We start from the raw sequence: 24,114 nt of genomic DNA on the forward strand, positions 1-24,114 counted from the left end.
AGAGGAATTTGTCACATACATGCTAACAATCTACATAACTAAAACTACCTAGCTGGATTAGAGCAATTCCAGCGTTATGGACGTGACACTTGAACTCAAAATGGCAACAAATGACCCAGTGCATGTTTTATTGTCTCCCAGTATTTAAACAGGTGTTGCATATTTTAAGGCTGTACCATACTGGAGAAGTGATAGAACAAGAACAATTCCCATAGTACATCTAGGGCATGCCAGAAAATGCCAATAAAAGATGCGTTATGGATGTGACAGAAAAAGTATCACTTTTCTTGGGTGACTGTTCATTTTTATCAAACTCTGTGAAATTGTAAACCTAATGTCGAAATGGAGATATCCATTTGATAGAGGGGTCCAAGGTGAATATTAAAAAATCTTTGTTTAAAATATTTTGTATTTCATGCAGAGTTTTGGAAGGAAAAGTCAGCGTTATGGATGCGACGAAATTCCGTTATGGATGTGACGTGTCTGAAATAGACATGGCATATGTTTAGAAAATCAGCAATTTAACCACCATAACCCTTTGAAAAACTCTCTAAATATCAGCTAAAACTATCAAAGTTCTTAAATAATATTTAGGATGGCTATTGTTTTGCTGTTTTGTGGATTTTAGCATACATTTCTGTGGCTTGTGGCAATAATATAAAATTGTACATGATCAAAGTTGATTTTAGCTTGGGTTTTACATTATAAAAAAGAAAGACTGACAGTGACATATTAAGTTGGTTACAAATTGGTTCAACTTATTCACATCTGTAAAATACAGGCCTAGGTGATATCTCTGGGAGTGGTTTTGATGTATTACATGTTGCTTTATTTTTGCATGGTGAGGTTGACATTTACATGGAATTGCCCATAACATGAGCTGATGTGTCAGGATTTCTGAGAGGAATTAAGTCATATTTACTTTATAAATGCTAATAATGCTAATAATGTCCCCAGCTCAAAGTACCTAGCAAGTTAGCATTAGTGAGCTCTCTTTAGCAGATTTCTGACAGGAATTTAAGTCATATTCATACATGCTAATACTCTCCATAGCTAAAACTAGTTAGCAGGATAACATAAACTGACTTGCCAGAATTTCTGAGAGTAAATTAAGTCATATTTATCAATGCTAATAATCTCCACAGTTCAAGCTACCTAGCAAGATATAATAAGTGAGCTATCTGTACAGGATTTCTGACAGGAATTTAAGTCATATTCATAAATGCTATATCCGAAGCTAGGTAGCTAGGTAAGTTAGCTATTCTCACAGACCTTATGAGATAAATTTGTCATATAAATGCTAATAATCTCCACAATTAAAGCTAGCTAGTAGGATAACTTGAGCTGATTTGTCAGGAATTGCGAGAGGAATTTAAGTCACATTCCTAAATGCTAATACTCCCCACAGATAAAACTAGCTGGTGAACAAGAGCTACTATCACAGGATCTCTGACAGGAATTTAAGTCCTATTCATACATGCTAACAATCTACATGGCTAAAATTAGCTAGCTGGGTAACATGAGCCGACCAATTGTCAGGATTTCTGAGAGGAATTTAAGTCATATTTACTGTATAAATGCTAATAATCTCCACAGCGCAAACTACCTAGCAAGATGGCATTAGTGAGTACTCCTTACAGGATTTCTGACAGATATTTAAGTCATATTCATACATGCTAATAATCTCCATAGCTAAAACCAGCTAACAAGATAACATGAACTGATTTGTCAGAACTTCTGAGAGGAATTTCAGTCATATTCCTAAATGCTAGTATTCTCCATAGGTAAAACTAGCTTGCTGGATAACATTAGCTACAATCACAGGATTTCTGAGAGAAATTTAAGTCATATTCCTAAATGCTAACAATTTACATAACTAAAACTAGCTAGCTGGATAACATGAGCTGACTTTTCAGGATTTCTGAGAGGAATTTAAATCATATTTACTGTATAAATTCTAATAATGCTAGTAACTTCTACAGCTCAAACTACCTAACGAGATAGCATTAATGATCTCCCCTTAGCAAATTTCTAACAGGAATTTGTCATATTTATCAATGCTAATAATCTTCACAGCTCAAGCTCGCTAGCAAGACATGATGCGAGTTATCCTTACAGGATTTCTGACAGGAATTTAAGTTGTATTCATAAATACTAATAATTTCTATAGCTCAAATTAGCTAGTTAAGGAACATGAGCTAACTTCTTAGGGTTTCTGAGAGGAATTTAAATCATATTCTTAAATGATCATGACCTTTACTGCTCTTGCTATATAACTGATGGACTAAAATGAGTTTTATCATATCACTTGCACTTGAATCAAATCAATTTTTTTTATATAAACATATTCAGCGATGAAATAAGAACTCCAATTAATTCAGGAATTATAACTTTTTTCTCATAAATATTAAAACGCTCAAAATCTGCATTTACCGCTGAAAGAAAGACACAACTCAGAACTTTATATGAAGTTTACTGATATTTTTGTGCTATTTTATTGCAATGAGGTTAAAAAAGGTAGTTTACAATAATATCATTTATTTAAAAAGAAGGGGGGAAAGAGAAAAGGATGGATATCATAAAACTGACTAAATCAGTTTCATTCATATATTCCATTTGGTTAATTTACGTTTTAGCAGGTAAACCTGAGCTAATAACCCATATTCAGAGAGAATAGTGCCCCCTGTTGGCCATTAAATCATCTTCACACATTGCTTTCACCAAAAATTATATTATATACAGACTATGGCTTGCATTTCAGACTTTAACAGCCAGTTATACTTATACAGCTCATATTAAACTGCATATGATGATTTCATTATTGTACAACAGAAAAAATACACGATAATGTAAAAATATATCGTCAATCTTTCAATAAGTGATCAAGAAAGGCATAAAGCTACAGACTAAGGAGCATGAAGTAGAAGTAGAGAAGGAAAGCTTAATGATGTACATTTAAATGTTTATCAAGCATCAGATATGAGGTATACAATAAGTTCTATGGAGAGGTGACTCTCAATGGTTATTCTATAATATTAATTATTAACATTAATGTAAATGAAAAAAATCCTCTATAATGAGCTTTAGCATCAACTTTCTCAGTAATACTGAAGTACAGGAACAGAAGGGTTCTAAGTTTGGACTGGTTTCATAAATTTAATACTGTACATTAAAGGAATCTGGCCTTAATCGTATCTTTTACATAGAAACTTGGTTAAAGGAGTGATTTGGCCAAAAGTTTTATTTCTATAATGTAGTCAAGCTCCCCATGTGTGAAGCTCCATACTTAAGAGAATTTGGTAATGCATCGACGTGATTTTTGATGGCTTTTGCGATATACCTGTACCACCACAGGGAACCCGATTGTAAGTGCAAGGCAAAGTATCTTATGAACACTTGGCCACCAGAGAACGAAATTTGTATCTTTTATTTAAATAAGACAGATGTTTTTTCCCCCCACCCCTCTTGTGCTTATTCTTAATTTGCTTTTAAAAACATCACGTAGGATTATTTACTAACACATTTTACACTTATCGAGAGCTCCACTTTTAGGCAGTGACAATATCTATTAACTATTTGATTAAAGGTTATAGCTACCAATTTAGCACTGTGCAAACTGCATGCCTCAATCATTACATACTCTTGCTCTGAAATATATGGATTATGAACACCATCTGTGCACCATATATACATATTTGGTCCAAAATGTCCACACTTTGTGTTCTTAAATGCTGCTACAACTACAATTATTACTGTAGTTACTCCCTGGAATATATTAACATTAACAAGCCATGAATTTAAGAATTAATAAACCATAAGTGGTAATAACAGCTAAATTAACACATGTACTAACTGACGTTAGTTTCAGTGATAATGAAATACACCTGCACTGACGGTTTATTCAAGCCCAGATAAATTTAATTACAGCATGTACAGAAAGTAAATGTTGACAACTTGCTGAACTCTGATCTACAGGTACAATATAAATATTAAAACCTGATTCTGGCTTGGCATCAATTTTGTTGGTTAATACCTACATTAACGCCTTCATTAAGGCATTCCTGTGTGCTTAATTTTACTCATTGGTAAATGCAGTTGTTTATTATTTTTCATATTTGGTTTATTATTATTATTCTTCAATAATTTAATGAGTCAAGAAGTTCCTTTCTCTCTCAGTTCTGAGCTTGACAAGTGCTATAATCACGTCATGCCTTTTATTTTACTTTGCCATGTCTCTGTTTTGGTCCTGTCTCTGCCTTAGTCCTGTCATTGGTTAGTTGCCCTATTGTGTTCACCCGCTCCATGTTTAGTTAGGCCTTATTTAGTTTGTTTGAATTTGTACAGTAGCAGTCAAAAGTTTGTAGACCCCTACTTTACTCATTCGTAAGTTTTCTGTATTGTGACTACTCTCTACATTGTAGAACAGTAATGAAGACATCAAAACTATGAAATAACATATGGAACATGTATGGAATTATGTGGTAAACAAAAAAGTGCTAATGTTTGAGATCTTAGATTATTATACATACAGGACACTTTTTCAATGGAATAAAAATGTGTTCTATTCCCTTCTAGCAGGCTTCATTAATTTGGTTTGATAGCATGCAATATTGTTAGCATATCACTTATCCTACGTGCATTACGTCACTCTACCCAAAGGAGAATGAGCGTTGAATATCGTTTACAATATTGCATGGTTGTCAAGACAACATGACGTCACACATCAGAGACGTAAAACTTCAGCGCAAGCGAGCGACTATGACAATTTGTAAACAAACATGGCCGCCAGGTTTGCTTCATTAAATACAGAAGATTTTGAGAGAATATTGAAAGATAAAGACGCATTGAACATCCGAAAGGAATGTGTATGTATAATAATAATAATATCGGCTGGCATTTTTTCATGTTATATCAGATATATTCCATTCAACTACTCATCTTCCACTCGTTCAGTATCATGCTAACTGAATGGAAGATATCTGATATACCACTCAACACCAGCCAATATTATTTAATTCTTCAAAGTATCCAGCATTTCCCTTGATGACTCTTTGCACACTACTGGTATTATCTTAAACAGCTTCATGAAGTAGTCACCTGGAATGTTTTTCAGTTAACAGGCTTGCCTCGTCAAAAGATAATTAGTGGAATTTCTTGCCTTCTTAATGCATTTAAGATCAAATAACAAATAATAAAAATACAGTAAATAGCCCTATTACACAACTGTAGTAATCCATATTATGTCAAGAACCGAACAACGACATCCATCATTACTTTAAGACATGAAGTGACTTTTAATTCATAAAAATAGAGAAAAACCATTTAATTAGAAGGTGTGTCCAAACTTTTGACTGGTACTGTATGTTCTAGTTTTTGAACCACCTGTGGAGGGGTTTTTTTTTCTGTCTTATGATTATGGTTTGTCCTGTTTTCATGTTGCCACGCTGGAGCTTGTTTGGACACCTGGCATCGCTTCATGGATTGCCGTTAATAATGTACGCTAGTTTATTTAACCCTTCCTTCTCTCATTGCATGTTGTGTATTACAAGTGTGAGTTACTTTGCTAATCTTACTGATGGTGTATTAATGCTGAAGTTCATGGTTACATGTTAAATAATACCAGTTAAGGGAACCTTCTTGAAAAGCATTACCATGTATAAAAATCATGTGATCGTCATCCGAATCGTATGTAATCTATGTCTTGTCTGGTCTACTATAGTTTGGGGCTGAAGAAAAATTTACAAATTGAAGTTGGTCAGTCTTTGCATTTCTAGTTTCTTGTTGTTTTTAAGAACAGAAATCAAGAAGTGAATTGTGGTGAGGCATTCAAAACAGGAAGAGAAGAAATCTTCAGGATCATTTTCTGTAAAAGTTGAAGCACAACTAGAATCTCTTCTCACTTCCTTGGTACTTCTTTAGTATCACCTTCTCTTTTCTGTTGCCTGAGAATGCTTCATCAGAATCTCACTGCAGTATTTAAAATATTCTGAAATCATTACATATAATAAAAGTGAGGTTGTACACAGCTGAGTCTAAAAATCAGAGTGGATTGGTTATCAAACATTAATACGACACTGTATGTATGTAGATCTTGTCATTGAAGAATTCGTTATTTCACACTGAGACAGATCCGGTATACGTGAAATCCAGATCAGTTAAATCACCCGAGATCAATAAGATCCTCTTCGATATGGCCCGCCTCTTGCTGTTTCTTCTTCAGCCAATCAGCTCTCACCTGCTTCACCTCATTTCCGTAATATTCATGAAGTTTAACGAATTCGTCCATTGGGTCGAATCCGACTAATGGCCACTCCCCGTACTTTGGGGCAGGGCCATTTAGAGGTGTGACATGAGCATTTCTTTTGGGCCAGTGTTTTGGTGATCGTTTATTCACTGATCTGATCGGCACAGATGGAACGTGGTGGGTGTGGTGGCCAGGGTAGGCGTGGCTTGCACTATAGCTTCTTGCATCTCTATGCGTCGGCGCCGAATGCTGAGCCAAATGCGGTGATCCTGCGTAGAAAGCGGCGATGACGGAGCTGGACATTTTCATACAGGAATCTGTCGATGTGAAAGAATGAGAAGAATTGCCGAGGCTTTTTCCTTCTTTAACTTCTGTTTTAAAAAGAGAGGAAATAAAAAGAGAATAAAATCAAAGCCATTTCTCTTTTTATGGCACCATGAGAACTTTAGAACTGGTTCTTTAGCTCAGGAGCTTTAACCCAAGAATGTCAGCACAGCTATTAGCCCATGAACTTTACCCCAAGAACTTTTACCTAAGAACATTGCCCAGGAACTTTAGCCCAGGAACTTTAGCCCAAGAACGTTGCCCAGGAACTTCAGCCCAAGAACTTCAGTCCAGGAACTTTAACCCAAGAACTTTAACCTAAGAACATTGCCCAAGAACTTTAGCCCAGGAACTTCAGCCCAGAAACATTAACCTAAGAACTTAGCCCAGGAACATGAACCCAGAAATATTTTCCTAAGAACTTTAGCCAAGAACTTGCATCCAAAGACTTAATCCAGGTACATTAGCTCAGGGTCTTAAACCAAGGAACTTTATCTCAGGACTTTTAGACCAAGAACTTCAGTCCAGGAACTTAAGTTCAGGAACACTGGTGATGGAACTTCAACCTCAGACCTTAGCCCAAGAACGTTAGCCCAGTAACTCTAGGCCAAGAACTTACATCCAGAGATTTAACCCAGAAACTTAAACCCAGGTACATTAGCTCAGAGTCTTAGCCCCAGGAAATTTTACCCAGGAACTTATACCCAGAAACAAAAAGGGAAGTTTTGGTGCTTTAGCCCAGGGACTTAAACTGAAGGAACTTAATCTCATGAATGTTAAATCGGCAACTTTAGCTCAGAAACCCACAAATTTGAAACCCAAAAATCAGCTTTGAGCAAATGTCAGACTAGTAGGTTAATAAACTATAACCTGATCATAATGTTATATTATTACTCATGTAATCCAGAGGTTCTTGTTGCTAACCTTCGTAAAGCTGTGCGAGGTCTCTGACAAGCAGTGAGATGTAGATGTGGCTGGCTGACAGGAGAGCGTTCACCCAGCTCTTCTGGCTCAGCTGATCGTCTGCGGCGAGCTGATAGGAGCGAAGGCCCGGGCCGGTGAACACCAGAGAGAATGAGACGTCTGAATCTCCAGTTTGAACGATGCAGCCCTCGAGCACAATCACACCGAGCAGGCCACGGTCAGCCGGACGCTCCTGATAGAACAGCAAGTTCCCTTTCAGAACAAACCAGCGGCGCAGGTACGACTTGTTTCTACCTCTCTGAGTAACACACACACACACGCGCACACACACGGAGGGAAGAAAATTCATCAGATAGATAGATAAACAGATTAAAAACAAAAAAATTAAAGAAGGAAGTGATGTTCAACGAGACTCAAGTGTCAACAATTTGTAACTGTCAGAGGTAAAGCTGTAACTTTACGTTTTATGACAAAAGAAAGAATCAGGAAGACAGGAGTTTATGCTTCGCAGTTTCCTAACATGCCAAGCTGTGCTTTTTTTTTGAGTAACTTAGAGAGAGAGGAAAAGAAAGTCTAGTGAGAAAATTGATTGTTTGTAGCTGCTATAATTATATTTATTCTATCCACATTCACTGGATATGAGCAATTGTGCGCTCTGATTGGCTACTCTACTACTAGGATATCAGTTCGTATACTTTGAGTCGAGAAAAAAAATGGTGGAACGTGTTGCTGAACCAACCGAAGATGAAATAAAAACTGTAATTCAAAACAAAACTCCAAAAAATACAAAAAAAGCAACAAAATATGGAATAAAAGTATTTGATAGTAAGAACGTATCTTTTTTTTGTTGGTCAAGAATTATTATTATTGCATTTTTCACAAATTGCTTCTGTCATTTCGCCGGTTTGTTTACATTCTAAGTGGAAATGATTCTGTTGGACATTTTGTATAAAGTTTTTATTTATCAAATTTGCTAAAAATAAAAATGCTCCATTTCTCAAAATCCAGTGAATGTGGATAGAATAAAACAGTTATTCCACTCAGTCTCGTCGTACACAGCTTATAGACAATTCGGTGCCACGCGCCTCGTCGGCCATCAGCTCATGTACAACTCAATTTCGCGGAATAACTGTTAATTATAGTAATATGGAAACGGACCTGTTTCGTGGCTATTCAACAACATTAAATGTACTGTAACTATAAATAAATAAAAAGTCCAATGTGCTGTTCTTAGATAAAATTTTAAAAACCTGCTGTTAATTTATTTAGCTTTGCCATAGCGAGGAAACCACTACAGCTTGCGCCAATTATAGTGGCCCCACTGTATCTAACCTGCATGTATTTGATATAATATAATATAATATAATATAATATAATATAATATAATATAATATAATATAATATAATATAATAAATTGCAGAGAGGAATTTGCTGTCCTGGGAAAATAAACTTCATGTTATTCTTTTGAGCAACATGTTCTTCTCATCTCATTATCTGTAGCCGCTTTATCCTTCTACAGGGTCGCAGGTAAGCTGGAGCCTATCCCAGCTGACTACGGGCGAAAGGCGGGGTACACCCTGGACAAGTCGCCAGGTCATCACAGGGCTGACACATAGACACAGACAACCATTCACACTCACACCTACGGTCAATTTAGAGTCACCAGTTAACCTAACCTGCATGTCTTTGGACTGTGGGGGAAACCGGAGCACCCGGAGGAAACCCACGCGGACACGGGGAGAACATGCAAACTCCGCACAGAAAGGCCCTCGCCGGCCACGGGGCTCGAACCCGGACCTTCTTGCTGTGAGGCGACAGCGCTAACCACTACACCACCGTGCCGCCCGCAACATGTTCTTATTACACTTATTACACTTTCCTCAGCGTCCTGGACAAAACAAATAAAAAAGAAGGTATCGTAGTAAGCTGTTTTTAAATCGTAATAAATCTGAGATTTAGCAGTTTTAGTATCAGGATCAAGATTGTGAGATTAGATCCAGGTCATTTTTCTCCAAAAACATTGCTCAGTTCACACATACACACATTTCTAATTTAAATTTTCTTAAATGAGCTTTGATTAGCTAAACAATTTACTATGCAAGAAAAAGCACATATTGACAAAATTTTTAGCAGAATAATATAACTTACTGTAATAGAAATAAAAGCCTGCTGGATCAAAATATATCCAAATCTCCAAGAGAAATAATAATAATAATAATAATAATAATAATAAACTCCCAGTGCTAACCTGTTCGGTCGTGTGTGTGTGTGTGTGTGTGTGTGTGTGTGTGTGTGTGTGTGGCTGAACTGATAGAACTTATAACCACGTTCACGACCAACAAGATTTTTCAGTGTAAAGGACTGAGGAGGTTACTACAGAACATTTCCTCTCCCGTCACTTACCAAATGTCACATGAGACATAATCAAAGACTCGCTCAATTATTGCGTCAGACCAGGTTTTATAAACAGACACGCCCTTTAATGTGCGCTAGATCTACTGAGCTGAATATGCAAAGCATGCAGAATGGTGAAAAACGAGCTGTACATGAAGGAGGAGAACAGGTTTTTCAGAATGTAACCTGGAGAGGGAAAAATACAGGATGGAATACATCAGGAAGTGATTTTAGAGTCATGCACAAGACCTCAATTGTAAATTTAGCTTGGTTTTATTAATACAAAAAGAGGACAGTAATGAGGGCAAATGATCACGCTTGCATACCCTCGTACTAATTACAAACCACAAATCTATCCAGTCCTTCAGTTTGGGGTGTGATAATTTTGCACATCTGTGGTTGGTTACAGCCTTCAGTTACAGTTACAGCCTTCAGTTTCGCAGCATACAAACTGCACAAGTTATAAGATCACTTTGGCTTGTATTGGATATAATTCGAGTAACGAAGCAGGACATGACACACTGTTAATGATCCTAACCTTTTTATAAAGATATCCTTCTTTATCCACCGGTGAGGTGCAGGACAGGTAGTGGGTTAAGATTCTCCGATGGATCTTCATCACAGCGCCACCTGGATCATGTGAACTTATTGAAAAAGACATACAAAAGGCAAAAATAAAAATAAAAACGAACACATGATGAATTTGGACAATCAGTGTGTATTAACACAGATGCTTTATAGCAGGGGTTCACAAACTGTAAATTCCATAGACCCTAACACTTCGTACAGAGTTATTTTATAATCATAACAGATATTTAAATATCAGGTTCATTTTTCCACCAGCATTCGGGTTTTATATTCGATGATATTATGTTAAATAGGCTGGCTTGTTTTGGGGCTATTTTGAGTCAAATCAGCTCGGTAATGTGAATGTAATGGTGATATTCCAACTCAGTAATAACTATCATCATATCTTTTGATAATAGAAGTATACACTCACAGGTCACTTTATTAGGAACACCCATACATCCAGCTGGTGTTCTGTTTGATGCAGTTCTCTAATCAGCCGATCCCTTGATGCATCAAATCATGCAGATACAAATCAAGAGCTTCAGTTAATGTTCACAGTGTTCAGACATCAGAATGGGAAAAATTGTGATCTCAAAGTGTGACTGACTTTCACTGTGGTATGGGTGTTGGTTTGAGCCAGATGGACTGCTGGTTTGAGTATTTCAGAAACTGCTGATCTCTTGGGGTTTTCATACACAACAGTCTCTAGAGTTTACACAGAAAAAAATGGTGCAAAAACCAAAAATCATCGAGTGAGTGAGCGACAGTTCTGTGGGTGGAAACAAACGCCTTGTTGATAAGAGAGGTCAGAGGAAAATGGACAGATTGAACAGTTTGAGCTGCCAGGAAGGATATAGTAACGCATATAATCAGTCTTTACAACTGTGGTGAACAGAAAAGCATCTCAGCATGCAACAGCAGAAGAACACATTGGGTTCCAGTCCTTCAGCCAAGAACAGGGATCTTAGAACAAGTTCTTATTAAAGTGGCCGGTGAGTGTATTTCCAATGGTGTAATGAAAGATTATTTTTAAAATAAATACTGTGGACCTGGCTATGCTTCATGTGCTCCTGTGGCTACCTGCACTCCATTTTGAGAACTGCTGCTTTAAAGTATATGCATAAATTATAACATTTATATGATTTTATAAGATGAAATACTAAACTAAACTATAGATATGCAAAATACAGTATGTAAAGAATAAAAGAAAGGCAGAAAAGTGTACTCAGATTGTTTACTTTCTTAACATAGCATGACCCAAAGTGTTTTATTGCTCTTATACCACATCAAATTAAACAACTTCGTTCTCATTCTCACTTATGTTACAGCAGCTATAAACAGCAATAAACTCTTATTATTATTAAATAAAATGAGTGAATAAGTAAATAAGTGTAAACTCCTCTGTCCTGAAGAAGTTACGGCTTGTTAAACAAACATCACCTTATTTCACCATATCAACAATTACAATTACACACATTTTGTTTCTTTGTTAAATAGCAACACATTTGTTTTATCTGTTTATTATAAGTCTTAGACTAAGTTTTGTGGCACATGAGTCCCAGTGAATGAGCTCTTACTATAGAAATGATAACATACCGGTATTTGAACGAGTGTGTTAATATAAGCCTGCACTACTGTCAGAGCTGCTGTTATAGAAAACTAATCAACACCTTCTGACCAATCAGGATTCGGAATTGAACAGCACTGTGGTGTAAGGTAAAATAATTAAACACGGTGCATTTTACACACACACACACGTGTGTAAAATCACATCTCATTATCTGTAGCCGCTTTATCCTGTCCTACAGGGTCGCAGGCAAGCTGGAGCCTATCCCAGCTGACTACGGGCGAAAGGCGGGGTACACCCTGGACGAGTCGCCAGGTCATCACAGGGCTGACACATAGACACAGACAACCATTCACACTCACATTCGCACCTACGCTCAATTTAGAGTCACCAGTTAACCTAACCTGCATGTCTTTGGACTGTGGGGGAAACCGGAGCACCCGGAGGAAACCCACGCGGACACGGGGAGAACATGCAAACTCCGCACAGAAAGGCCCTCGCCAGCCACAGGGCTCGAACCCGGACCTTCTTGCTGTGAGGCGACAGCGCTAACCACTACACCACCGTGCCGCCCCCGTGTGTAAAATGTCACATTTAATCAGGAAAATAAAAGAAGGACATAATGTTTAATTAGGGTTATGTAATAACTGTTTGCTGAATCTAAATACAAAACCACTTTTCAGATTAAAAAAGAAAACATAATGAAGGCTGCTGGGTTTTGGGGCAAAATGAAGAAGTGAGTGTGACAGTCAAAGTGTCCAGAAGAACTGTGGCTGGTTCTGCAAGATGCTCAGTAAAACCTACAGCTTATTTCCTTATAATGTACAGTTAGGTCCATAAATATTTGGACAGAGGCAACATTTTTCTAATTTTGGTTCTGTACATTACCACAATGAATTGTGAACAAAACAATTCAGATGCAGTTGAAGTTCAGACTTTCAGCTTTAATTCAGTGGGTTGAACAAAATGATTGCATAAAAATGTGAGGAACTAAAGCATTTTTTTAACTCAACTCAACTTTATTTATATAGCACTTTAAAAGAACTGTAGTTGAAAACAAAGTGCTGTACATAAAGACATAAAACAATTAAAAGCAATGAAATAAATAAAACAGACAGTAGAACAGTTGTTTCGTTGTTTTTAAAAACAATTAGAAACAATAAAACAATAAATAAAAGCAAACCATAAAACACCAAAACAAGAGCAGAGTCTCATGCGGAGTTAAAAGCCAAGGAGTAAAAATGGGTTTTGAGACTGGTTTTAAAAATGGACAGTGAGGAGGCTTGCCTAATGTGCAATGGTAGCTCGTTCCATAATTTTGGAGCAGCAGTGGAGAAAGCTCTGTTCCCTCTGAGCTTCCGTTTGGACCTCGGTACCTCCAGGAGCAGCAGATCAGCTGGCCTGAGGCACCGAGCAGGAGCATAGGGTTGAAGGAGCTCAGAGAGGTAAGGTGGGGGGGGAGACCATTTAAAGACTTAAAAACTAATAAAAGAATCTTAAAATGGACTCTAAAGTGCACAGGCAGCCAGTGGAGGGAGGCCAGGATGGGAGTTATGTGCTCCCTCTTACGTGCTCCAGTTAGGAGACGAGCGGCTGCATTTTGCACCAGCTGGAGACGTGCGAGGGAGGACTGGCTGACTCCAAAATAAAGTGCATTACAGTAATCCAGCCGAGATGTTATGAAGGCGTGGATTACTGTCTCAAAGTGCGTTTGTGCAAGGAAAGGCTTCACCTTTGCCAGCTGCCTAATTTGAAAGAAGCTGGACTTCACTATGGAACTAATTTGCCGATCCAATTTAAAATCACTGTCCATCTTAAAACCCAAGTTTGTGACTATTGGCTTTACATAGTCTGCCAAAGGGCCCAAATCAACAGGCGAGGGTTCACAAGAGCCGCTGGGGCCAAACACCATTACTTCTGTTTTATTTTCATTAAAATTGAAAAAGTTCAAGGCCATCCAGGCCTTGATGTCTTCGAGACATGACAGAAGTGGTGTGAGGGAGAAATAGGGTGACCACCTGTCCCGCATAGCGCGTGCGCGTACAGCATTTGAAGCCGAATTTATGCGTCCCGCAAATTCAGAACGTGTCCCGCATAATCGATGCTTGCTGAGGGGGATGTCGCTCTCCCCGGGCCACCCAGGCAGCCAAACGAATATTACTTGACATTTCAGCACACCACCGTCGCCACTATAGACTGTAGAACAAAACCATACACCCCTCACAACTGACTGGTTGTTGTCAACTTTTTGTTGTTGCCATGACACCGCACTCACGTGCACAGACAGTGACGAGGGACGCAGGTGCAACGCATGCATTGCTTTCATATTAAAAAATGGAGAAAGGTACCGGGGAGATGGCAGGTGAGGCACCGCCACCTCCAGTTAAAAAGAGAAGGTGTATGTACAGGAAAGAGTGGGAAAATGAATATTTGTGGCTGAAAGGGGTTGAGGGGGATACTGAGAGGGCTTTTTGTGACCTTTGCAAAACATCTTTCTCAGTCGGACATGGCGGGGAATACGATGTGAAACGACACAGGCTCGCGGAGACTCACAAGAAACGTGTGCAACAGAAAGAAACGTCTTTCCTCCGACCTAAAAACGACTCTCTAGCTGACAAAGTGACTGCGGTTGTGAGTTAAGAGACTTTTTTTCTACTGTTTCTGTGGTGCTGAGCCACTACAATTCCTGTTAATCCACTGAAAACTAAATGGAGACTTGTCACTATTCCTGCTGTTCTGATGCACTGCAAAGCCTCAGACTCAATATTATATTATGATTGATTTAAAGTGAATGAATTGTAATGGAAAATAAATAAAATTGAGTAGCTTCAGTAAATCATAAGTGGAAGTGTGTCTGTCAAGTCATTGAATGGTCAAAATATTATGTTTATTAAAAAAAAAAAACACATTTGGTGGCCTGTTCATGACCATACATCACCAATAACAGCAGAATAGGGTATTATTGATATACCATGTAAGGTAGTATGTGCTAGAAATGGGTAAACCACTATCTGTGAGTCTTCCAGCGGCCGGCGCGGCGCAGTGGGGGCGCCGTCCCACATTGTCCCTCAAAAACATACCCCTTGCCCCCCCTTGGGCTTATGAGCAGGTGGTCACCCTAGGGAGAAAGCATTCATTTTTAAACACAATCCCTTCATTTCAGGGGCTCAAAAGTAATTGGACAAATTAAATAATATGTTCATTTCTAATACTTGGTTGAAAACTCTTTGTTGGCAATGACTGCCTGAAGTCTTGAACTCATGGACATCACCAGACGCTGTGTTTCCTCCTTTTTAATGCTCTGCCAGGCCTTTACTGCAGCGCTTTTCAGTTGCTGTTTGTTTGTGGGCCTTTCTGTCTGAAGTTTAGTCTTTAACAAGTGAAATGCTGCTCAATTGGGTTGAGATCAGGTGACTGACTTGGCCATTCAAGAATATTCCACTTCTGGGTGGCTCAGGTGGATAAGGCACCATACCATAAATCTGGGGACCTGGGTTTGATTCCAACCTAAGGTCATTTCCTGCTCATTTCCTGTCTCTACACTGTCCTAAGGTGAAAAAAGCCCAAAAAACATCTTTAAAAAAAGAATATTCCACTTCTTTGCTTTAATAAACTCCTGGGTTGCTTTGGCTTTATGTTCTGGGTCATTGTCCATCTGTATTATGAAACGCCGACCAATCAGTTTGGCTGGATTTGAGCACACAGTATGTCTCTGAATACCTCAGAATTCATCCGGCTGCTTCTGTCCTGTGTCACATCATCAATAAACACTAGTGACCCAGTGCCACTGGCAGCCATGCATGCCCAAGCCATCACACTGCCTCTGCCGTGTTTTACAGATGATGTGGTATGCTTTGGATCATGAGCTGTACCATGCCTTCGCCATACTTTTTTCTTTCCATCATTCTGGTAGAGGTTGATCTTGGTTTCATCTGTCCAAAGAATGTTCTTCCAGCAGTGTGCTGGCTTTTTTTTTAGATGTTTTTTAGTAAAGTCCAACCTAGCCTTTTTATTCTTGAGGCTTATGAGTGGCTTGCACCGTGCAGTGAACCCTCTGTATTTACTTTCATGCAGTCTTCTCTTCATGGTAGATTTGGATATTGATACGCCTACCTCCTGGAGAGTGTTGTTCACTTGGTTGGCTGTTGTGAAGGGGTTTCTCTTCACCATGGAAATTATTCTGCAATCATCCACTACTCTTGTCTTCTGTGAGTGTCCAGGTCTTTTTGCATTGATGAGTTCACCAGTGCTTTCTTTCTTTCTCAGGATGTACCAAACTGTAGATTTTGCCACTCCTAATATTGTAGCAATTTCTTGGATGGGTTTTTTCTGTTTTCGCAGCTTAAGGATGGCTTGTTTCACCTGCACGGAGAGCTCCTTTGACCACATGTTTTCTTCACAGCAAAATCTTCCAAATGCAAGCACCACACCTCAAATCAACTCCAGGTCTTTAATCTGCTTAATTGAGAATGGCATAACGAAGGAATCGCCCACACCTGCCCATGAAATAGCCTTTGAGTCAATTGTCCAATTACTTTTGGTCCCTTTAAAAACAGGGTGGCACATGTTAAGGAGCTGAAACTCCTAAACCCTTCATCCAGTTTTAATGTGGATACCCTCAGATGAAAGCTGAAAGTCTGGACTTTATGTCCATGTCCATTATATAACTATAACTTGAATATGTTTCAGTAAACAGGTAAAAAAACAAAATTTGTGTCAGTGTCCAAATATATATGGACCTAACTGTATGAGACCAGAAAAGCAAAGAGTCATCACAACAACAACAACAACAACAACAACAACTATGTTATATTCATTACTGTTTACTGCTCTTTATATTATTTTTATGTAGAAATATTTCATTTTGAAGGCATATTTGCTCTCCATCATTTCTTTGACTTTTGCACAGTACTGCATACATTAATAAACATTAAACATTAGTTATGAGTCATGGATGCATTTATGATATAATGTAATAAACTAATTGAAAAGCTTTTCCCATTAGAATTCAATGGAAATTACCGGATGGCCCCTTTAACACAACATCCTGATAGTTTAAACTTACCTGTATTATGCCCTAAATATCCATCAAGGCCATTTTCAAACATATAAAGAGTTAATTCGGATTAAAAAGCGGCTTCTTCATGACCCGATTCGCTAAACGAGCTGATGATAAACAATAAAGATATTTTCAGGTTTCATATTACCGGCGTTCTGACTCCACCTGGTCCAATCCCAAATAGCTGTCTGTTGACTACCAAGTGCACTATGTAGGCCGTAGAACGTCATTGCGTCACACGCTAGGGAGTGCAGTGGTGTAGTAGTGATGGAGTAATTCGGAATTTGAGGCACCTTTCGAGCAGAAACCTGTGTTGAAATATAAATAAACGCGCCCGACTGCCCGACCCATTTCCTGAGGTAGTAACCAAAACCGCTATGCTGCCAGCAGAACAGCTAACGGTGTTTCAGAAGCCACTTATTCTTCCTTCTCTGAGCCGTTTTGCACACACATGTTTAAAATAAACAAATAAACGTAATATTAGTAGTACTTTCTGTCCTAAATACGGAGTTAAGTCTCTGTGTATGCTAGTTTATCAGTATGCTAATATAGTTGTTGCTATGGTGACTAAAGTGACGAAAGGAAGATGTAGCATGTAGTTAGTCTGTCAAAATACATAAATTAGCCATCAGTTCGGATAAAATAAACCCATTAGTCATATTCGTTCACAACATTGTGGAAACATACAGACCTCAGAAATGCATGTCCAAAAGAAAGAAATGTCCAAAACAAACATAACACCAAAAAGGAGGACATTATTTAGATGGGGGGTCTGGGGGCCCTCCCCCAGAAAATTTTGTTCTTAGATGCAATTTCCTGCATTCTAATCAATTTTAGGGTGAATAATGGCAAATCCCATCTGATTCATAGCCCTCAAATTTTTATGTAAACCACAGTGGCAAGATTGAGAATGGATTATTTTTATACAAGTCACTCAAGTTTGGTGAAATCAACATCGCAATTTTGTAGGGTTAAAGATTATGATTGTGGGGAAAAAAGAGTAAGGTCAAAGCATTCAAAGTCTCATCTCATCTCATTATCTCAAGCCGCTTTATCCTTCTACAGGGTCGCAGGCAAGCTGGAGCCTATCCCAGCTGACTACGGGCGAAAGGCGGGGTACACCCTGGACAAGTCGCCAGGTCATCACAGGGCTGACACATAGACACAGACAACCATTCACACTCACATTCACACCTACGCTCAATTTAGAGTCACCAGTTAACCTAACCTGCATGTCTTTGGACTGTGGGGGAAACCAGAGCACCCGGAGGAAACCCACGCGGACACGGGGAGAACATGCAAACTCCACACAGAAAGGCCCTCGCCGGCCCCGGGGCTCGAACCCAGGACCTTCTTGCTGTGAGGCGACAGCGCTAACCACTACACCACTGTGCCGCCCAGCATTCAAAGTATTTATTATAATTCATGTATTAGCTCTTAATTGGCTAGAACACACAGTATTTATATTTATTAAAAACATTGTGGAGTTAACAAACCACTGAAATTAAACTTAAGGTGCTGAGTACCAAAAAGCACAACATTTGTAGATTCTCAAAGAACAAATAGGCAACATAACCAGCAACATTATAAAACGTTTTAAAACAGTATATCATGCTTCAGTCTTTCAGTGTCTTCAGAATTCGTAGATGTCTTTGTGTGTGTGTGTGTGTGTGTGTGTGTGTGTGTGTGTGTGTGTGTGTGTGAGTGAGTGAGTGAGAGAGAGAGAACAGTCAGACTCTTTGAAGTAGCCTGTGCCTTTGACATGTTCATGGAGGAATTTTACTGTACAAAAAAACTGAAATATCAACCTCTAGGCACGCGCCAGGAAGATCATCAAAGGATAGAGCGCAACACGTTCTAGAACGCAACGCCTCACGGTGCGGAGTTCGCATTGCATGCCAAAAAACATCGAGCCATAGACTCTTTATTGTAGATTACTAGTGTGCAGCACAGATCTGCAGTTTCCCTACAAAACGTTATTCTAGAACTCTGCTTTTCCAGTCTGGCAAGTCGATATTATATAATTCCGCTCATCGTCTCTAAAAGGAGGACAAATGTGCGTCCGGCTTGATGCTGCACCGGACGCCGGACAAGACATTGAAAAGACGGACGGTCCGGCCTAAAGCCGGACGTCTGGCCACCCTAGGCCTAGCTTATGCTAGTGTAGCTAATGCTTAACTTTATTTTGTGGGGGGAAAAAATCTTCAAAAAAGTAAAATTGTAAATTTTATTTAAATTTTTGGATCTTCTAATTCAAATGAAAGTCCAATGTCGAAAGACAAACAGAGCACAGTTGTTAAAGTGCATATCCTGGACCAAATTCGGGTTTTGGTTTTTTTTACATGAAAGTATGTCCCTTTACACACTCATCCAGAAGGGTAATTTTGCACAAGGCCATCTGTCTACAGCAGAAAAAAATAAAATAACTAGAAAAGCACTCGGAGAGCGCAGACCTCCGCCAAGAATCTTTTTAAAAAATCCGGGATCCAGAAGGTGATCCGGATCACCGCCAAAATTTAATGGATTGTTACTTGTGCCCAGTCACACCTCTGGAAAAAATTTCAGAGCAATCTGTTCATAACTTTTTCCGTAATGTTGCTAACAGACAAACCAACAAACAAACAAACCAATGCTACCGAAAACATAACCTCCTTGGCGGAGGTAACAAAACGTGTCTGGAAAAATCCCAACGGAGTCTGGAGCCAGATTCGTGACGTCACCTGCGGAAGCGCCAGCAGGCTGCGAGAGCTTGCACGGTTTCAGTGCACAGCCTGTGTAGACCAAGTTTAGCAGCTAGCGACTTTGCATTGAAACATGGAATTGTCACCTGAGCGCAATGTTACTTCACCTTATGTATTTATATATTTCTTCATTTAGAAGAGTACTGGCTACTGTAGGAGAAAGATTTCCAAAGCTACACACATGGAATCAGCTAAACAGAGTTGTATATACATTTAAGGTGTTTGACAGGTCCCAAGATCTCAAGCCCTATCCCTTGATACATGTGAAGTAAGTGTATTATCGCCCAGCGCTTTCATGTTGTTTACTTTTGTGTGTGTCAATAAATAACATTATCCGTGTACCACACAAGCACATGAACACCTAATTTAGAGTACAGTCTCTCTTATTTCTTACCCTGGCAACAGTCAACTTGTGAAGTGCCGATTTTCTTGGTCTTTTTCTCGGCTCTGCTTGGTCTTCAGCTTCGAGGGCCTCAGTGGATGCGGCACTTCGCCTTCTGTCAGGGGAGACGAACACGGCTGGCTCCTTTGGTGACGCTGACACAGATGGAGACGGTGTTGCTTTGGGCATTCGGACAGATGGAACTGCGTCTTTTTTCAGATCAAGTTGCCTCGCGAAGCCCATTTCCCACTGCAAATAGTTCTCAAAGTCGTCAGGCTTTATGAAGTGAGCCCTGCATATGATGCTGTAGTCTGTAGCATGTAGCCAATTTTTCCGGGTGTGCCTTGCACGAAGCGCTCCCATTTCTCTTTCATTGTCCGGTCTTTTGGGAAACGATGAGTACTAATCCCATCAAGATTGATGTTGCTACACCCTCCTATGATACATCTGTTAACTATTTTAATAATTACGTGATAATGTTGAAGAATTTGCAGAAAACCACCAGGTCGTATTCTCATAAACAAACCAACGCTGACGTAGGATTCAGAGGGAGGCGTCCCGCACGTGACGTCACGAAAATCAATGTTTCCCGGGAAATCCAAATGCCAAGTTTTTTCAGAGGCGGACCAATTTGCCTCAAATGGCTCGATTTCAACTGAATTTTTCTGGTATTGCGCAAGGTAAAAAAAAATTGCACAAAATGCAAAATGTGACAGATATTTGACCAAAGTTTAATATAAAATAGGAGAATTACATTGATCTTGCTCCTGAATTTACCCGTGGTATGCACTTTAAAGTTGTGAGAAAACATGCTAGGAAGCGCTAATTGAGATAAATGTAGGAAAACTAGCAATTTATTCAACTAGCTGTTAAATAAATAATGATAAAAGTAAAAGATAATTCAGTGGAAATGTGACATTTATCTAATACAGATAGTCATCGACTTACGACTGCGTTTGGTTATGACTAACCGGTCGTAAACCGATCTGGTCGTAAGTCGGCCTATGTTAAATGAACATAAGTATATTGTGATGTGTAATGATATTGTAATCATCTTAAAGTCTTATTTTATTAACATTTTCTTATTTCATTACCTTGGCTCATTATTTGGTTTAAGTCAAACACTGCATACTACACTGCGTACAGTACAATTCGTTTAATATGTGCAAAACAAAAAATACAAAATACAGGTGTGAAAAATAGAAAACATTTTAGTTTGAAACATAGCAAAATACAAAATTTAGTGACCGCTGGCATCACTGGTGCTTGGCTGTGGGTCGTCTACGTCATCATCAGCTGTTGCAGCGCTCGGGCTGGCGGGAGGATTTGCTCGTTTCATAAACCAGGAGCTGGGGCGGAAACTGTATGACGGAGTGTGCGAGGGAGCACGAGAGAGACTGCGCATGTGCCGGGAGCTGGGGCGGAAACTGTCGTACGCTCAGCTAGCTCAGCTGGGAAACACTTGCCAGTCATAACCAGACAGTCGTAAAGTCGATCGGTCGTAAGTCGCATAGGTCGTAAGTCGACGACTACCTGTATATCAATATTTCCCTCAGATGTCTGGGTAAATTACTGTAAAAATGACTGGCTATGACTGAGGTAATTACATGGTAATTACGAAGCAGCTAGCATTTATGCTAGGAAGTGAAGCTGTAAGTGCTTTTAATGAAAAATATAAAAGAAAATAACAGTGGACCATCATATGAATATTACCCTCAGCTATATTGTTGTTACATTTTTAAAAATTCTGTTTTGGACTGTAATCACAAGTTAGCTAGCAATTAAGCAATGAAGCTGTGAGTACTTTTCACTGTAAGATGGCAGTGAAACCATTAAAAAAATTATAACCTAATATATCACTATTTCCAGGGTTCAACATTATCGGTAGTCCGACTGTCTGGGACAACCAAATGTTTGGTCTGGACAAGTCAAATCCACATCTATGTGTCCAATGGGACGAGTTGAATATTTGTTGAAAATCAGCATTTTCATAGTAATTATTCAAGAGTTACATGAAGTTCCAACAAAACTAGTTCAATCCCCTGAATGATCCGGCTGTGTTATTGTTTTACAAAATTCTGTGGAAGCCGAGTATGGCAGGTGTGTATGTAAAAATAACCACATTGTAATATCAAATCATAGATTATTATAGTTTGAATTCATCGAAATCGGAGAAATGGTGATCAAACACCTCAGTAAAATAAATATCTGTGGTGAATCTTCATTTCATTCTGACTTTTTACTGTATTTTTCTTTTGTATGGTTCACATTAACCATCACAAATGTCGTAAAATATTTCACGGGAATTTTATGACAGTGCTAAACTCACTTACGATTTGTTTTCATTCACAATGTGATTCTGTCCCCCTTATCATGTCCAACTTGTTTTCTTTTAATTTTAATCCCAACTCTTAAAACTCAGGTAATGGGTTATAACAGCACATGCACCATAATGGGACATTGGATAGCTTTTGTTTATTGTTACAGTTAGAGTTTTATTGAAAAATTATAAATCATTAAAGCACAATCATTATCATAACTATACCTGCTTTTTGATAAACTTTGTTAATCACTTTCCTTTCATTGAACTAGTAAATACATAGTAATAATAAAAAGGTTACGGTCAGGACGAGTGAAAAATCTTACTGCTTGTCCGACTGGACAACTGGATTAAAAAGTTAATGCTGAGCTCTGATTTACTTTGTGTATATATATTGTTAAATTACTGTTTAAAAGATTCTATATGACAAAACACACTGTAATTACAAACTAGCTAGAAGTTTAGCTAGTTAATTGTTGTGTCAAGGGAAATGATAGTAGAAAACAAGACATAATCATCTGATAAATCTCTCCATTTCCCTCAGATGTGTTGTCAAATTACTTTTAAAGAGACTTGGAAGTAATGAAACTACTGTGTAATCAAATTTAGCATCAAGTACAAATCCAGCTTGAGGAAATTTTGACCTCTGAAGATGTACAGTATGTACGACAGTGGGCCGTTCCTGTGGTGTATTCTCGGAAACATGCTGAACTCACGAGTAGATTTGACTAGTAGCAAAATACTATTTATAGTATATAAATTCCACTAAAATGTCAATTTTAATGGAATTTATATTTAACAATAAATATTTTTTTTGTTTTGTCTCAGGCAAACAGGTATTCATTTCAATATGTGTACACACATCCTTTAATCTTTTCTACCTAGACCTACAGTACTAACTGATATGCTTTCTGTATGACAGAAATGTGTGAAGAGATGTAGTATAACGCAAGAGTTTTACTTACACTTCTTGAAGATTTGGATAGGTTTCTCTTTTTTTGCTGAAACTCTTCTTCTTTTCTGCCTTATTACTTGTTTCTTTTTTTATTTTTACTGTACTGTGTAATGCTTGCCTTATTGTTGTATTGAGAATCTTCTCTTCTTGTTCCTAAGTTAAAAAAAAATGTCTCGGATGTATACAAGAATAAAATATACAATAAAAGAAAGGCACAAAAAAAATCACAGCACCATTTATGTGTGTAAAATAGTATTTGCAGTCGCCGTGATCAGAAAATGAAGGCAGCAGGTCATCATGGGTCAGCCCGGTGACTGAAAGTCACCTATTCACTTTCTCGGTTCCTTTTCCCAAAAGATTTTCTGAACAGACTTTCACTGTCAACACCACCGAAACACCACCTTGGAAAAAATGACCTTCACTGTCTCTGTTTTTTTTTTTTTATAAGAACAGCAATGCCAATTTCCCACTATTCTTATTAATAAATCTCATCCCAAATGCAGACTCAACTGCTCATGCACTGATGAAATTGTTAAAATAGTGTATATTCAAGATTTTAAAGTAATATACACTCTCTGAATCATCTCATAGTCCTCCTGATGTGATGACATTCAGTAGTAAAAATTAAACACT

The 24,114-nt window shown here is 38.4% G+C and overlaps 1 protein-coding gene across 3 annotated transcripts; it reads right to left on the bottom strand.

The window, feature by feature from the left end:
* Window positions 1–2,457: 2,457 nt before the first annotated feature.
* On the bottom strand, window positions 2,458–23,583 carry pheta2 (PH domain containing endocytic trafficking adaptor 2). 3 transcript variants are annotated; one of them, XM_060902173.1, is made up of 4 exons: window positions 23,492–23,583; window positions 10,426–10,531; window positions 7,493–7,790; window positions 2,458–6,615 (listed from the first exon to the last, which is right to left on the bottom strand). In XM_060902173.1, the coding sequence occupies exons 2-4, from the start codon at window positions 10,504–10,506 to the stop codon at window positions 6,161–6,163; spliced, it is 834 nt and encodes a 277-aa protein (XP_060758156.1). In that variant the 5' UTR covers window positions 10,507–10,531; window positions 23,492–23,583; the 3' UTR covers window positions 2,458–6,160. The 3 variants fall into 3 exon arrangements, with proteins under 3 accessions (XP_060758156.1, XP_060758157.1, XP_060758155.1); XM_060902174.1 differs by lacking the exon at window positions 23,492–23,583 and adding an exon at window positions 17,090–17,204 and having other exon boundaries at window positions 2,458–6,561; XM_060902172.1 differs by lacking the exon at window positions 23,492–23,583 and adding an exon at window positions 17,090–17,199.
* Window positions 23,584–24,114: the final 531 nt, after the last annotated feature.

Source organism: Neoarius graeffei, chromosome 20 (assembly GCF_027579695.1).
Source record: "Neoarius graeffei isolate fNeoGra1 chromosome 20, fNeoGra1.pri, whole genome shotgun sequence".
NCBI classification, from domain to species: domain Eukaryota; kingdom Metazoa; phylum Chordata; class Actinopteri; order Siluriformes; family Ariidae; genus Neoarius; species Neoarius graeffei.